The 13,651-nt window shown below is 42.1% G+C and overlaps 1 protein-coding gene across 2 annotated transcripts in view; it reads right to left on the reverse strand.

Moving 5' to 3' along the window:
• Nucleotides 1-13,651, reverse strand: part of EFHC1 (EF-hand domain containing 1) — a 42,418-nt gene that overhangs the window by 13,784 nt on the left and 14,983 nt on the right. For both annotated transcript variants that reach the window (XM_006056763.4, XM_025268469.3), the window contains exons 6-9: nt 9,893-10,113; nt 5,923-6,063; nt 3,488-3,701; nt 3,008-3,155 (exon numbers count right to left, since the gene is read on the reverse strand). In XM_006056763.4, the coding sequence (XP_006056825.3) occupies nt 3,008-3,155; nt 3,488-3,701; nt 5,923-6,063; nt 9,893-10,113 (724 nt within the window). The remainder of the gene's footprint in view (nt 1-3,007; nt 3,156-3,487; nt 3,702-5,922; nt 6,064-9,892; nt 10,114-13,651) is intronic.

The raw sequence follows: 13,651 nt of genomic DNA on the forward strand, positions 1-13,651 counted from the left end.
GAGTCAACTCTTCACATGAGGTGGCCAAAGTACTGGAGTTTCAGGTTTAGCATCAGTCCTTCCAAAGAACACCCAGGACTGATCTCCTTCAGAATGGACTGGTTGGATCTCCTTGCAGTCCATGGGACTCTCAAGAGTCTTCTCCAACACCACAGTTCAAAAGCATCAATTCTTCAGCGCTCAGCGTTCTTCACAGTCTGACTCTCACATCCATACATGACTACTGGAAAAACCACAGCCTCGACTAGACGGACCTTTGTTGGCAAAGTAATGTCTCTGCTTTTGAATTATGCTATCTAGGTTGGTCATAACTTTCCTTCCAAGGAGTAAGCGTCTTAATTTCATGGCTGCAGTCACCATCTGCAGTGATTTTGGAGCCCAAAAAATAGAGTATGACACTGTTTCCACTGTTTTCCCATCTATTTCCCATAAAGTGATAGGACTAGATGCCATGATCTAGGTTTTCTGAATGTTGAGCTTTAAGCCAACTTTTTCGCCTTCCTCTTTCACTTTCATCAAGAGGCTTTTTAGTTCCTCTTCACTTTCTGCCGTAAGGGTGGTGTCATCTGCATATCTGAGGTGATTGGTATTTTTCCCGGCAGTCTTGGTTCCAGCTTGTGCTTCTTCCAGTACCCCCTACTTGTTGCTAAATCCTCACCTGAGACAGCATATCACTGTCTTCATTGATGTGCAGACAATTACGACTTCACATGGCTCAGATATGCATGAATTTCAGTTACCACAGTTCACTGGTTAAATAACCCAGTCCTTCAACAACATGGTTCGACTTTCAGTTACCACAGTTCATTAACTGTGAATTACTGCCTAAAGTGAAAACTCACTGTCAGATTTCTAGCCCACAAGTCACTGTATAAATAGCAGATGTGTGTCATAATCAATGACAAGCATATCCTCTCTTCAAAATCTGTCAGTAACGAGTAACCAGGCATGCGTTTTTGAAGCCACACACAGATAGCAAAGTGTGTAGCTGCATTGCCTCCTTTTCTCTAAAAGATAAACTCAAGTGACAGTTTGAAAAAATGGACAATGAAAGAGAGAACTCTGACCAGCAAAGATGAGAGTGCAGCAGAAAAACCAAAAGTGATAGAGCTAGAAAGGAGAATTCAGGTCAAACACAGAGGAGTTAGAGAAGAACTAGCTGACTGGGAATATGGACCGCTGCCGTTTGAGAGACTCGACGTGCAGCCAGAGGACCCCAGCAAAGGCCAGCACACTGACCCAAAAGGAGGAAACGATCAGGACAAAGAGGATCACGATATCCCAGTTGCCAGCAAGACATGAAGCCAAAGTCACTCAGTCGTGTCCAACTCTCTGTAACCCCATGGACTGCAGCCTGCCAGGCTTCTCTGTCCATAGAATTCTCCAGGGAAGAACACTGGAGTGGGATGCTGTTCTCTCCTCCAGGGGATATTCCCAACCCAGGGATCGAACCCAGGTCTCCCATGTGCAGCCGGGTTCTTTACCATTTGAGCCACCTGGGAAGCTCAAAAACTTCACATTAAAAGGACTCTGAGATATTTCACTGTCATTAAAGGAACTCTAGGATATAATCACAACACTAAAAGCGAGAATAAAACATTGGAAGTTGATTCAAACTTGGAAAGGAATCTGATGATTTGCGGAGGCACAGAAAAGATACTCGCATTGTGTGACAACAGGAAGGCAAGCACTGTCCCAACTACTCTTAATTGTTTTTTAAAAACAAATGAAACATTTTTAATCTTCAGCATTGGCAATGTCTTAAAATTACAGTGGACTAAATAAAAATCAATTTTACTATTTTTTAATCTCCCTATACATTTGTAACCATCAGAGTTTTTCATGTTTTGACAAAAAGTTTTTGAAGTTGCAGAACAAAAGTGAATTTTCCCATTGGCACAAAGATTGTCTGCGTGGTCACATTTATAATGCCACTATAAACTTCTGGGCAAAAGGGGATGCCTGGACCCTCCCCCTGGATTCCAGGACACACCTGCCTAGCTTTCTTCCAGCCTCACTAGCTCTTCTCCGGTTTCTCTTCCCAACTCTTATTGCTGGAGGACTCCAGAGTGCAATCCTTGGAGCTATTCTTTCTTCTGTCTATAACAACTACCTTAGAGATTTAACCCAGTCTCGTGGCTTAAAATATCATTTATATGCCCACAACTCCCACAGCATAGGCCTCTCACCTGAACTCCAGATTTATATGTCCAACCACCTGCTTGATCACTCTACTTGACTATCTAAAGGTATCTTAAACCCTAGTATGTCCAAAACTGAAACATCCCCACCACCCCACCACCTCCAAAAAACCCTCCTCTACCTACAATATACGTCTCCATCCCAGTTGGTGGCAACTCCTCCTTTCCAACTGCTCAGGTCAGAAACATTCATCCTCCGTACCGCCTCCTCCTCTCATCTCCCCTATAGCCACTGTCTTAATCATTGTTGTTTAGTCACTAAGTCATGTCTGACTCTTTGAGTCCCAAAATAGACTGCAGCCCACCAGGCTCCTCTGTCCATGAGATTTTCCAGGCATTAATACTGGAGTGGGTTGCCTTTTCCTTCTCCAGGGGATCTTCCCAACCCAGGAACTGAACCAGTGTCTCCTGCATTGGCAGGCAAGATTCTTTACCACTGAGGCACCAAGGAAACCCAAGTTATTATATTAAACCCAGGTAACCTGTGTAGACCACCTGCCAAGCAGGAAACATGGGTTCCATCTCTGGGTCAGGAAGATCCCCTGTAGAAGGAAATGGCAACCCACTCCTGTATTCTTGCCTGGGAAGTCCCATAGACAGAGGAGCCTGGCGGGCTACAGTTCATGGGGTCATAAAAGAGTAGGACACGACTTAGTAACTGAACAACCACCACCACCTGTGTATAAGAATTTCCACTGGTGAGGGAAATTTGAAAAGCTAAAATGTGATTACCCATTCATTAAGAACTGTTTCCTGAATATCTCATTGTGCCAAAGCCAAAATGGATCTCAGATGGTCAGACATACCCATCCAATTCTGGTGCAGGAGCCTCTTGCTTTCGAATGTGGTTCTGAATCGACAGGAGTGCTTCTGGTGAATACTGGGCAGCGTTGCTCTCCATGTATTTTAAAACATAGTCGTCTGTGTCAAGGATGATGAACCGGTGGCCAAACACTGGGGAGAAGGTAGAAATACATTAGCTTGGTTATGTTTTTATCAGGCAACCAAGAGTAAAAATTCACAGACATGTATTTGTGACCTAGACTAATGAACCTTAAATAGCTCTCCAAACTAATGTGCACTAGTTTGCTCAGCACTTAGGGAGCTCCAAGTCTCCATCTACAGCCAACAAATGCAACCAATTTACAGTTTAATTGATAAAGGAGGACATTACGACACTGAACCACATGTACTTCTGGACTGCAGACTAATGCCTCCTACAAGTGTTCACTCAGTTAAATCCCCAACAAAGCCAGTAGGAAAGCCTGAACTCTGCTGAGACCTACCCTCAACCACAGCACCAATGAAGAAGTCACTGGGGCCATAATAGACAGGGTTTTCCACCGAGGAACCTGGTTTGACAACTTTAGTTCTGCCGAGATACTTGCCCCCAATGATACCAGAATTTCGAACAGGAGGCTCAAAGATACTGATCATGTCAGTGGCTAGAAAATAAGACAAGACAAACCGGCGGCCCTTGTCTTCTGGGAAGGGGGATTCCTGGAAAGGTGAAGAAAAGAGGACATTATGAAGATACATGATCTATGCAGATGCCACCAACTAAAACACCTACAGGGACTAGGGTACAATATAAACCTAACATATGGAATATAATATGAATGAACAGTATGGGGTGACTCTGGAGGCCTGGACAGGGTACACCTCACCTAAGGGAAGCTGCCCCAACTCACACCAGTTGACTGTTGCCTGTGGGAATGAATGCAGGCCCAATGTTGCTAGATCTTCCAGTTTTTCATGAGAAGATAGAAATATGGATTACTATATTAAATCCCTGACTTTAACATGTTGACTTCAACTCTTTAAAAGCACCAGGCAGGCCAGAGATAACATATGAGCTATATTCTATCCAAAGGTGGCTAGTCTGAAACCTCTTAGCTGACATTATGTTCAGCTTCAAGGACACTAAAGTAATTACGCAAAGTCTATGGCTTTACACAAATCCATTTCTATACATAATTTTAAAAAGAAAATTTTAAAGGGGAGGAAAATGTATGAAGATCCTTTTCTGTGCATATCAAGGAGTCCGTGATGTCAAAATGTCTTTTTATTGGTGACGCTGACCTTGATCACTTGGTTAAGAAGATGCCTGGTAGGTTTCTCTCCTAGGAAGTCACCATCTTTCCCTTTGCAGTTAATAAATATCTTGAGGGAGATACTCGCTAACTATGGAGATCGTGTCTACTTGCAAACTATGAAAATCGTGTTTTTCCCCAAAGGTTTTCCCACTAATTTTAGCATCTGTTGATGGATCTGGTCAGCAACAAATTTACTGTGGGGTGTGCATAATGCTAATTTTCTACTTCACTCTTCTCTTCCAGGCTTGTTTATTGAAATTCTACTATATGATAATCTCTAGGTCAATCCATGTTGCTGCAAATTATTCCAAGTTTTCTTATGGCTGAGTAATATTCCATTACACACACACACACCCCCTTCCACACAGCTTCTTTATATCCATTCCTCTGGTGATGGACATTTAGGTTGCTTCCATGTCTTGGTTATTTTAAACAGTACTTCTGTGAATACTGGGGTGCATGTATCTTTTCAACTTGAGAGTTTTCATTAGGTTGAGTTCCAGTTCTGCCTCTGTCTAAGCAGTAAGACCTGGGACACACCAATTAACCTCTCTGATTCTTATATTTCAAAACATAAAATGAGTAAAACATTATATTGCCTGACTCATGGACAGTGTATGTGTAAATAAATTCATTTACCAACTCAACCAATAATTATCGAGTGCCTACAAAGTCTAAAGAGACACTACCCCTGCCCTCAAGGAATTCACAATTACTATGTTATAATTCAACAAACCTACTGAACTTTAATAGTAACTCAAAGAACTTAGCAACAATGCAAAACCTTCATTAATCAGAATTCTTTTATTTTATTTTTTAATCAGAGGAAAACTGCTTTACAATGTCATCTTGGTTTCTGCCTTACCAGAATTCTTACAGTGTGAAGTGTTCTAATTGGCCTAGAATTTGCTAGAACTCTCATTTCAAAGCTTTGTTCAACATTTCAAAAAATGTATCAGTTAACTATGTTCTCATTTTTCAAACACATTTCTATTGCCAGAGTAATGTGTCAATTTCTGCTATTTATGTCTACATTTCTAAATAAAACAGTTATATTTCTATTTCTGGTTTTTTTTTTTTTTTCTATTTTTAGAGACATTACCCTTTGAATTCTTATCAGTAATTTGCTTCAGGCAATTCAGCCACTGAGTGGAACATTCAGGATCTAAATTTGTCTCTTTCCAAACCTCTTAGCCACTAAACATATGACCTCCCAAAGTTACCTATTAAGTTAGTACGATTCCATTTGTTACATTTAATGAATATAAAAGACACGGTCCCTGCTGTCAAGGAAATGACAGTTCACTGGAAAGGCACACAAAGAGACAGATACTTTGAATATAAGTCAAGGCTTTCATAACTGCTTAATAAAAAAGGCCAAAAAGTCGGTCAAAATGTGAGGGCTAGCGAGGAGAGATGAATGATTTCAGAGAGATTCTGAAGGCAGATAGGACTTGAGCTAGGTCTTGGTTCGGGAGCACCATGCTTAATGCCGTCCACCCTGCCTGAAGGCTGGAGTTCAACGTGACTCCGACAGCTGTTACTCTCTAGCTTACAGACGAAACGGACAACCGTGCACAGCACTGAGGCACAGCAGAACCTCAGGATACAAACACTGTCCTCACCAGTGTGGCCAGATAACGAAGCACCTTGTTCTCGTTCATCAGCATTTTAATAACATCTTTTTGGGGAGCTTTTGGGATGAGAGCAAAGCAGTTTTGAGCAGAGTCTTCAATTAGGCCAAAACCATTATAGGGAGGCAACTCCTGAAGAAAAAAAGGAAGCAAGAAATAAAGCAGATGCTGCTTGTTTTTAACATTTCATTAAAGGTAACTGTAAGTTTCTTTTTAAAGTCTGGAAAATATTTAAAAGTAATTTCTACATATTCAAATGCAATCGGAAAAAACAACATATCACATATTCCGTTCTTCTTTATAGATTTTACGCCCTTGATCACTGCTCACACAAGTGACTCATGATGCTACAAAATAACCCTCCAGACTGGACTGAGACATCGCTGATGTCCACTGACCGCTTACCGCCATAGCAGAGCCCTGCCCTGCTCCCCAGCCCTGGTACTCATGGACTTGCAGCATGGTAAAGCCCAGGGGCCTGTGAATTCTTTGTTCTGGGGTGTAGGTCTCCGCCTGGCAGATCCGGAAACCATTTTCTTGTGTGTTGGAGCTCGGGTAGGGTGGAGGCGACAGGGCTTGGTTCATGCTCCTTTTTTCCCTATTACCCTCCATACTTCTGATATTTTTATTTCTTGATTTTTGCCTCATAGTAATGACAGTCATACTTTACTGAGAACTCAGACCCCCCACTGTCCACCCAGGACTCCCCTTTCCTGGTGAAGAAGTAAACTCATGGAACTGAATTCCAGATGCAAAGATTATTCGGTAAGTGTGGAAGTACAGGGTGAACTTATGTTTGTCATGAACTTAGGTTCCATAAAGGGCTGAAGGTACCACTACAGGATGCTGGGATTTGTCAAAAACTTAAGTATTAATAATTCAGAGGTTTCCTCCCTCTCATCAATGCCAGGCAGACTTCAGCTGAATTCTTTTTCTCGGACTCCTTTTTGCGCTGCTTTCTCAGCGAACTTGCTCGTACCATGCTTTCACCTGTAGACACCTTCCCCAAATCTTCAAACATATTGTATTCAGCAAGTTTAACAAATTAGTCTGTATGAGCCCTGATCCATCTATAATGGGGACTCCCTCAAAAACCATGGACTTTGTTATGTTCATTCAAGGTGAAGTGCTTAGAACATTGATCCTTCACCCACCCCTGGGCTGTATGTGATTAATATGATCTGCATGGCTGGAATGTGACTAAATTAAGTGAAGTCGCTCAGTCGTGTCCGACTCTTTGTGATCCCATGGACTGTAGCCTGCCAGGCTCCTCTGTCCATGGGATTTTCCAGGAAAGAATGCTGGAGTGGGTTGCCATTTTCTTCTCCAGGGGATCTTCCCAACCCAGGGATCAAACCCAGGTCTCCCACATTGTAGGCAGATGGTTTTACCATCTGAGCCACCAGGGAAGTGTGATTAGTGGATCCACTAAATGGACAATGACTAATTTGTCCCATATGCGAAACCAGTAGGCAGTGAATACATAAGTTGCCATGGACAGAGCAACTTTGGTTGAAAGTCCCTCATGCTAAGCTGCCCATAGCACTGCCCACATGCTAAGCTCTAACTTACCTGTAAGCAGCAGAAATGCAGTGGCACTATCTAATACCAATACACAGTGAGAGCAACCTGGTTGGGGGGTGCAGGGGAGATTAAGGGGTTTTGAAATAGGGAGGTAAGCTTCTGAGCACCTTCCTGCCAAATTCCTTTTGTGTTTTAACAGGTTTCCACCTATTTCCCTCAAATCGAATCTCACTGCCCCTCTTGGGATGCAGGCCTTCTCTAGATATCAGCCCTTCCGCCTGTGGCCCTGGTACTGTGCTTCCCATACTCCATCATACGCCAAGCTGCTGCATGGGTCCTGTTCCAAACTAGAGCTATTCCTCTGTGGACACCACCACTCCTAGATACCCCTGTTCCAATGACCCACCCTCCAGAGTTCCTGCCCAGGGTTGTTTTTTTTTTTAACATGTACACACACACATAAAGTCTGAGAGCCCCTCATCCCTTAAATGCTGTGTTCAGAGGCTGGCTCCATGGCAGATGGACCCTCCTGGCCCTGGCTTCTTCCTCCTCTCTACCAGCATGTCTCCAGTGGACCAAGTCTGAGATCTAGCTCATGTGGCCTCTGGATCCATGTGGACTTACTCCTGATCTGAGGGTCACGATTCTCAAATCAAATATATGCACTTCATATCCGGCTCTGTCCCTGCCCATCGGCTTGACTCTGGCTTGGTGCCTCTAGAAACTGCTAGCCTCCCATCCCTGTGTCCCCACTTCATTGTGTAGAGTTTAGATGGCCAAGGGTAATGACTGCGGAGAGCTTAAAGGTACTTGCTTCTTGGAAGAAAGAAGGCCTACACTAAGTTGTGAGAGGTAAGAGAGAGCCGTGTAAAGAAATGATGCAAAGTGGTTCAAGCAGGAGAAGGAGCATTAGCAGAAGTCCAGGGGATAAAACAGGACACAGAACCCTTGTAACTCAGCAGATAGGCAAGCGGCTCGGGCCAAGAGATGTGGGTAAAGCAGCGGCCAGGCTGGAGGAACTCAACCATTCCATCCTTCCAATCACTGTCTTTTGAGAAGAGGCCGCTGACATAATTTTACACACATGCTAGCAAAATAAAGATGGGCCATGGATGCTCACACACTATTTTATACACGAGCAACACACAAAGAGGTTGTGTGAATTGTTCTTCCCCTAGACAGGTGTAATGGCACCAGTGCCTTTGGTCTATGACACTGTGGGCCTTGATACGTGAGATGCTTCTGGAATTGGCTGTGTAATTCTGAAAACACGCAGTTGTTACTTCAAACTCTAAAATACGTGGCTGAGCCATTCTGAAGGCCCAAGTTTACTAGATTACTATTTTGGTGCATTAAAGACACCATGAACTTACTCTCAGATCACAGTGGACTTTGAGGTACACAGAACTGAATTCTGGGATTCTGCCTGATTTTTAAGGACAGCAATACTGCAATTAAAGAACACCATCTTCCAACATCTTCAATTAATTAGGTTTTTTTTTTTTTTTTTTTTTTTGCTCCCAATCACTTTTTAAGTGAAAGGTTTGATAAATAGACAAAAAAAAAAAAAAAAAAAGAAATGTCTTAGGGGTCTGGAATTTAATGAAAAAATTTTAAAAATTATTAAGGTAATATACAGCTTGGTATAGAAAGTGAAATTAAAACCACACAGTATAAAAAACAGGTCCCTGGTCATCTCCCACTTCCCTCTTTCCCTCCCTTCTGCCCACTGGAGAACTAACAACTGTAGATCGTTTGGGGAAACATTCCTCCGGGTCTTTTCCTCAGTGACGGAAGCAGATGCTGTATACAGTAATCTACAGAAATTAGTGCCACATCATGTATTCACACTCCCTTAAAAATGTTATGGACATTTTTTTCATGCCAATATGCACAGACTTCCTCTTTTTTTTTTAACGAGACTTACAGTCTTCTAATTGTATGGATGGATATACTATAATTTATTCGGCCAATGTTCTAACACCTTATTATAAACAATGCTACAATACAGGTCCTTACACCTATCTTTTTATAATCCCCAAACCAGATTTTCTGGGTTAAGAGATATGTAATATTTTTATTTTGGAAAAGTTAAAATGATAACAAATGGTCTTTCAGAGCTTTCCTCACTGGGTCACCTATTAGCAGTCCGGGAAAAAGCTTATTTCATCACATCAGGGCAGACATGGGATGCTGTTGAGTCTTTTTAAATCAAAAATCCTAAACCTCAGTATTTTAATTTCTATTTCTTTGATGATGAGTTGAGGGTCTTTCCATATGTTCATTAGCCATTTGTATTTCTGCTTTTGTGAACTGCTCTATTTCATATGTTTTTCCCATTTTTAATTGGGTATTCATATAAGAGCCCTTTTTGTCCTTAAAGTCCTCTATCAGAAGATGAACTCTCTCACTACCCTCAGAGCCAGTGTTCCATTACCTGTTTCATAGGAGGTGGTTCCTTCTTGCTCATATCAATGCGTGGTAAATCAGAGATTCCAAATTTTTCTTGGTAATACTGCCGAGTAAATGGATCACAATCATAAATGAAGAAAGTTCTCCCGAGTATAGTGAGCGGCTTCCCAACGATGAAGTCTTTGGCCGTGTACCATTCCAACACCTCCTTATCAGAGATCTCCAGCACGCACCGAGGGAAGTTCTCTAACAAAAGACAGCAGAAAGAGGAGAGAGAAAAAGGAATGAAGATGGGAAGAAAGATAGACACACAACAGCCGGGCAATCCTGAGAACAGAGCAGGTGTGGGCTTCAGCTCTGATGGAGGGTCAGTGACTCCTCCACGCTCCCAGCAGAACACAGGGCTGTGTATTTCTATCTGTGAACGGGACCCATAAATAATGGCCCAGATGGTTTCTGTAAAGTCTCTCTCCCATATTAGGCTCCCGATATCCCTGTTGGGTGTGTGTTAGTCACTCAGTTGTGTACGACTCTTTGCAACCCCATGGACAGGCAGGCTCCTCTGTCCATGGGTCACTAATCTCAGTAGAATTAAGGCTTAGAAGGAATCATCACAAGAGAAAAGAATAAACATCCTTCTCTAAAGACAGAGTACTGGATCTAGGGTGGGGGGATCCAAGTCATTTAGTTCAACTGCCCACCCATTTGGGGGCTTCCCTGATAGTTCAATTGGTAAAGAAACCGCCTGCAATGCAGAAGAACCCACTTTGATTCCTGGGTCGGAAAGATTCACTGGAGAAGGGATAGGCTACCCACTCCAGTATTCTTGGGCTTCCCTTGTGGCTCAGCTGGTAAAGAATCCACCTGCAAAGCAGGAGACCTGGGTTTGATCCCTGGGTTGGGAAGATCCCCTGGAGAAGAGAATGGCTACGCACTCCAGTATCCTGGCCTGGAGAATTCCATGGACTTTATAGTCCATGGGGTCCCAAAGAACTGGACACAACTGAGCGACTTTCACTTTCACCCACTCATTTATCCACTCATCTAACAAATTATTAGTGACCACAATTAATAATATGGATAAAATTCCTGGCTTGATGGAGGCAACACTCTGTTTGGGGCGGCAGACTCTAAACACACAAAAAATGGTTTCACTGCAATTGTGATCAATGCTGTGAGGCCAGTGTGATCCTGTGGCAGAAGGCAGGGACAGTCAGTGTGGATGGTTCCAGTAATCTGTTCATCCGGGGAAATCAACAGATGTCCAAACACAGAATCAGACTTCACTATGTCTGTGAGTCTGTTTCTATTTCATAAATAGGTTCACTTGTGTCTTATTTTAGATTCCACACATAAATGATATCATATGATATTTGTCTTTCTCCTTCATTATCCATTCATACAATGAATATACTCAGCCATAAAAAAAGAATGAAATCTTGCCATTTTCCACAACGTGGCAAGACCTAAAGAGTTATTAGGCTGAGTGAATTAAGTTGAAGAAAGACAAATACTGTAGGATTTCACTTACATGTGGGATCTAAAAAGTAGACATGGAAAAACTGGTTCAAAACTGGAGAAAGAATACATCAAGGCTATATACTGTAACCCTGCCTATTTAACTTATATGTAGAGTACATCATGTGAAATGCCAGACTGGGTGAATCGCAAGCTGGAATCAAGACTGCCAGAAGAAATATCAACAACCTCAGATATGCAGATAATATCACTCTACTGGTCAAAAGTGAAGAGGAACTAAAGAGCCTCTTCAAGAGGGTGAAAGAGGTGAATGAAAAAGCTGGCTTAAAATTCAGCACTCAAAAAACTAAGATCATGACATCTGGTCCCATTACTTCATAGCAAATGGATGGGGAAGTAGTAACAGATTTATTTTCTTGGGCTCCAAAATCACTGTGGACAGTGACTGAAGCCATAAAATTAAAAGATGTTTGCTCCTTGAAGGGAAAGTTATGACAAACCTAGACAGCAAAGGTGCATAAAGCCAAAGCTATTGAGAGTTGGACCATAAAGAAGGCCAAGCACCAAAGAATTGATGCTTTCAAACTGTGGTGCCAGAGGAAACTCTTGAGAGTTCCTTGCACTGCAAGGAATCAAACCAGTCAATCCTAAAGTAAATCACCCCTGAATACTCCCTGGAAGGACTGATGCTGAAGCTGAAGCTCCAAAACTTTGGCCACCTGATGCAAAGAGTCAACTTGTTGGAAAAGACCCTGATGCTGGGAAAGACTGAAGGTTAAAAGGAGAAGGGGAGGCAGAGGAGGAGAGGTTTAGACAGTATTACTGACTCAATGGACATGAGTGAGCAAACTCCAGGAGATAGTGAAGGACAGGGGAGCCCGGCATGCTGCAGTCCATGGAGTCACAAAGAGTTGGACAAGACTCAGCGACTGAACAACAACAACAAAAAGTAAAATAAAAGAATAAACTTAACAAAACAGGAACAGACTTAGAGATACAGAGGACTAACTGGTGGTTGCCAGAGTGGAGCAGGGTGATAGGATGAGTGTAAAACTGAGGAGGAAGATTAAAAGATACAAACTTCAGCTGTAAAATGAGTCACAGGGATGTAAGGTACAGCATAGGGATAGAGTCAGTAATAAGTTTGTATGGTATGACAGATGGTAACTAGACAGAACCTGGTGATCACTCTGTAATGTATACAAGTATCAGATCACCTGAAACCAACATAGTATTGTAAGTTAATTCTATTTCGATGAAAATAAATAATCCACAAAAATACCCACTTTTCAAAACTTGTTTTCTTAATCCTATCATTGCTTCAATATCATTATTGTAATACACTTTAATTTTATCTTGATATTCTTAACCCCCTTAAATTCAATCCTGGTGGCTCAGCTGGTAAAGAATCCACCTGCAAAGAAGGAGACCTGGGTTTAATCCCTGGGTTGGGAAGATCTCCTGGAGGAGGGAACAGTACCTCCAATATTCCGGCCTGGAAAACTGCATGGACTGTACAGTCCATGGGGTCGCAGAGTCAGACACAACTGAGCGACTTTCACTTTCACTTTAAATTCAACATTATTCCTTCAGTGGGTATGTATAGTCAGTGTTTATTTAGATTCACCTACATTTTACCATTTTCTTTCTTTACTGCTTCTTACATCTCAGATTTTTACTTCTGGAATCATTTTCTTTCTGTATATAAGATTTTTCCAAGTAAGGGTTAGGTCTTAATAACCTAACCCTGTAAAGGCTCTCCTGTAAAGGCTTCTTCGGTCTTTCTAGCTCACACCCGGTGTTCTGAGCTCTGTCTACATGACACGCGAATCAGCAATCAGATCACCTGGGGCACCCGTGTTACTGTTTAAGCACTCTGAATGTGTATATAACTTGTCTCCCCAGCCACTGAAAGTGACTGAAGGACAGGCATTCTAGGTCTGGAGCAATTTTATCTTATCCTCCACAGCACTTAGCACATGACATGGTTCTCGGAGCAGATATTTAACTCTTGTTTAACTGAATTCAATAAGAACTACCCACTAGATAAAGGCCTCTGGAAGTCGATCAGATGCTTTAACACCATTTATTTTTCCACTTTAAGAAATTATTTAGCTGATGGGAGCTTAGCTTTTTCTGTCCTGCTACCACAAGACTAATTGTAACTTTCACAAAAATATATGTCTCCTATCTTTTCAAGGGACCATGCACAGGTCACCTGGCTACCTCTCCATCTACCTCTGATGAAAATTTTGTTAAAATTTGGGAAGTTATAGGAGCGGATGATTACATGTTAAAAAGTTTA

The sequence above is a fragment of the Bubalus bubalis genome, chromosome 2 (assembly GCF_019923935.1).
Source record: "Bubalus bubalis isolate 160015118507 breed Murrah chromosome 2, NDDB_SH_1, whole genome shotgun sequence".
NCBI lineage: Eukaryota > Metazoa > Chordata > Mammalia > Artiodactyla > Bovidae > Bubalus > Bubalus bubalis.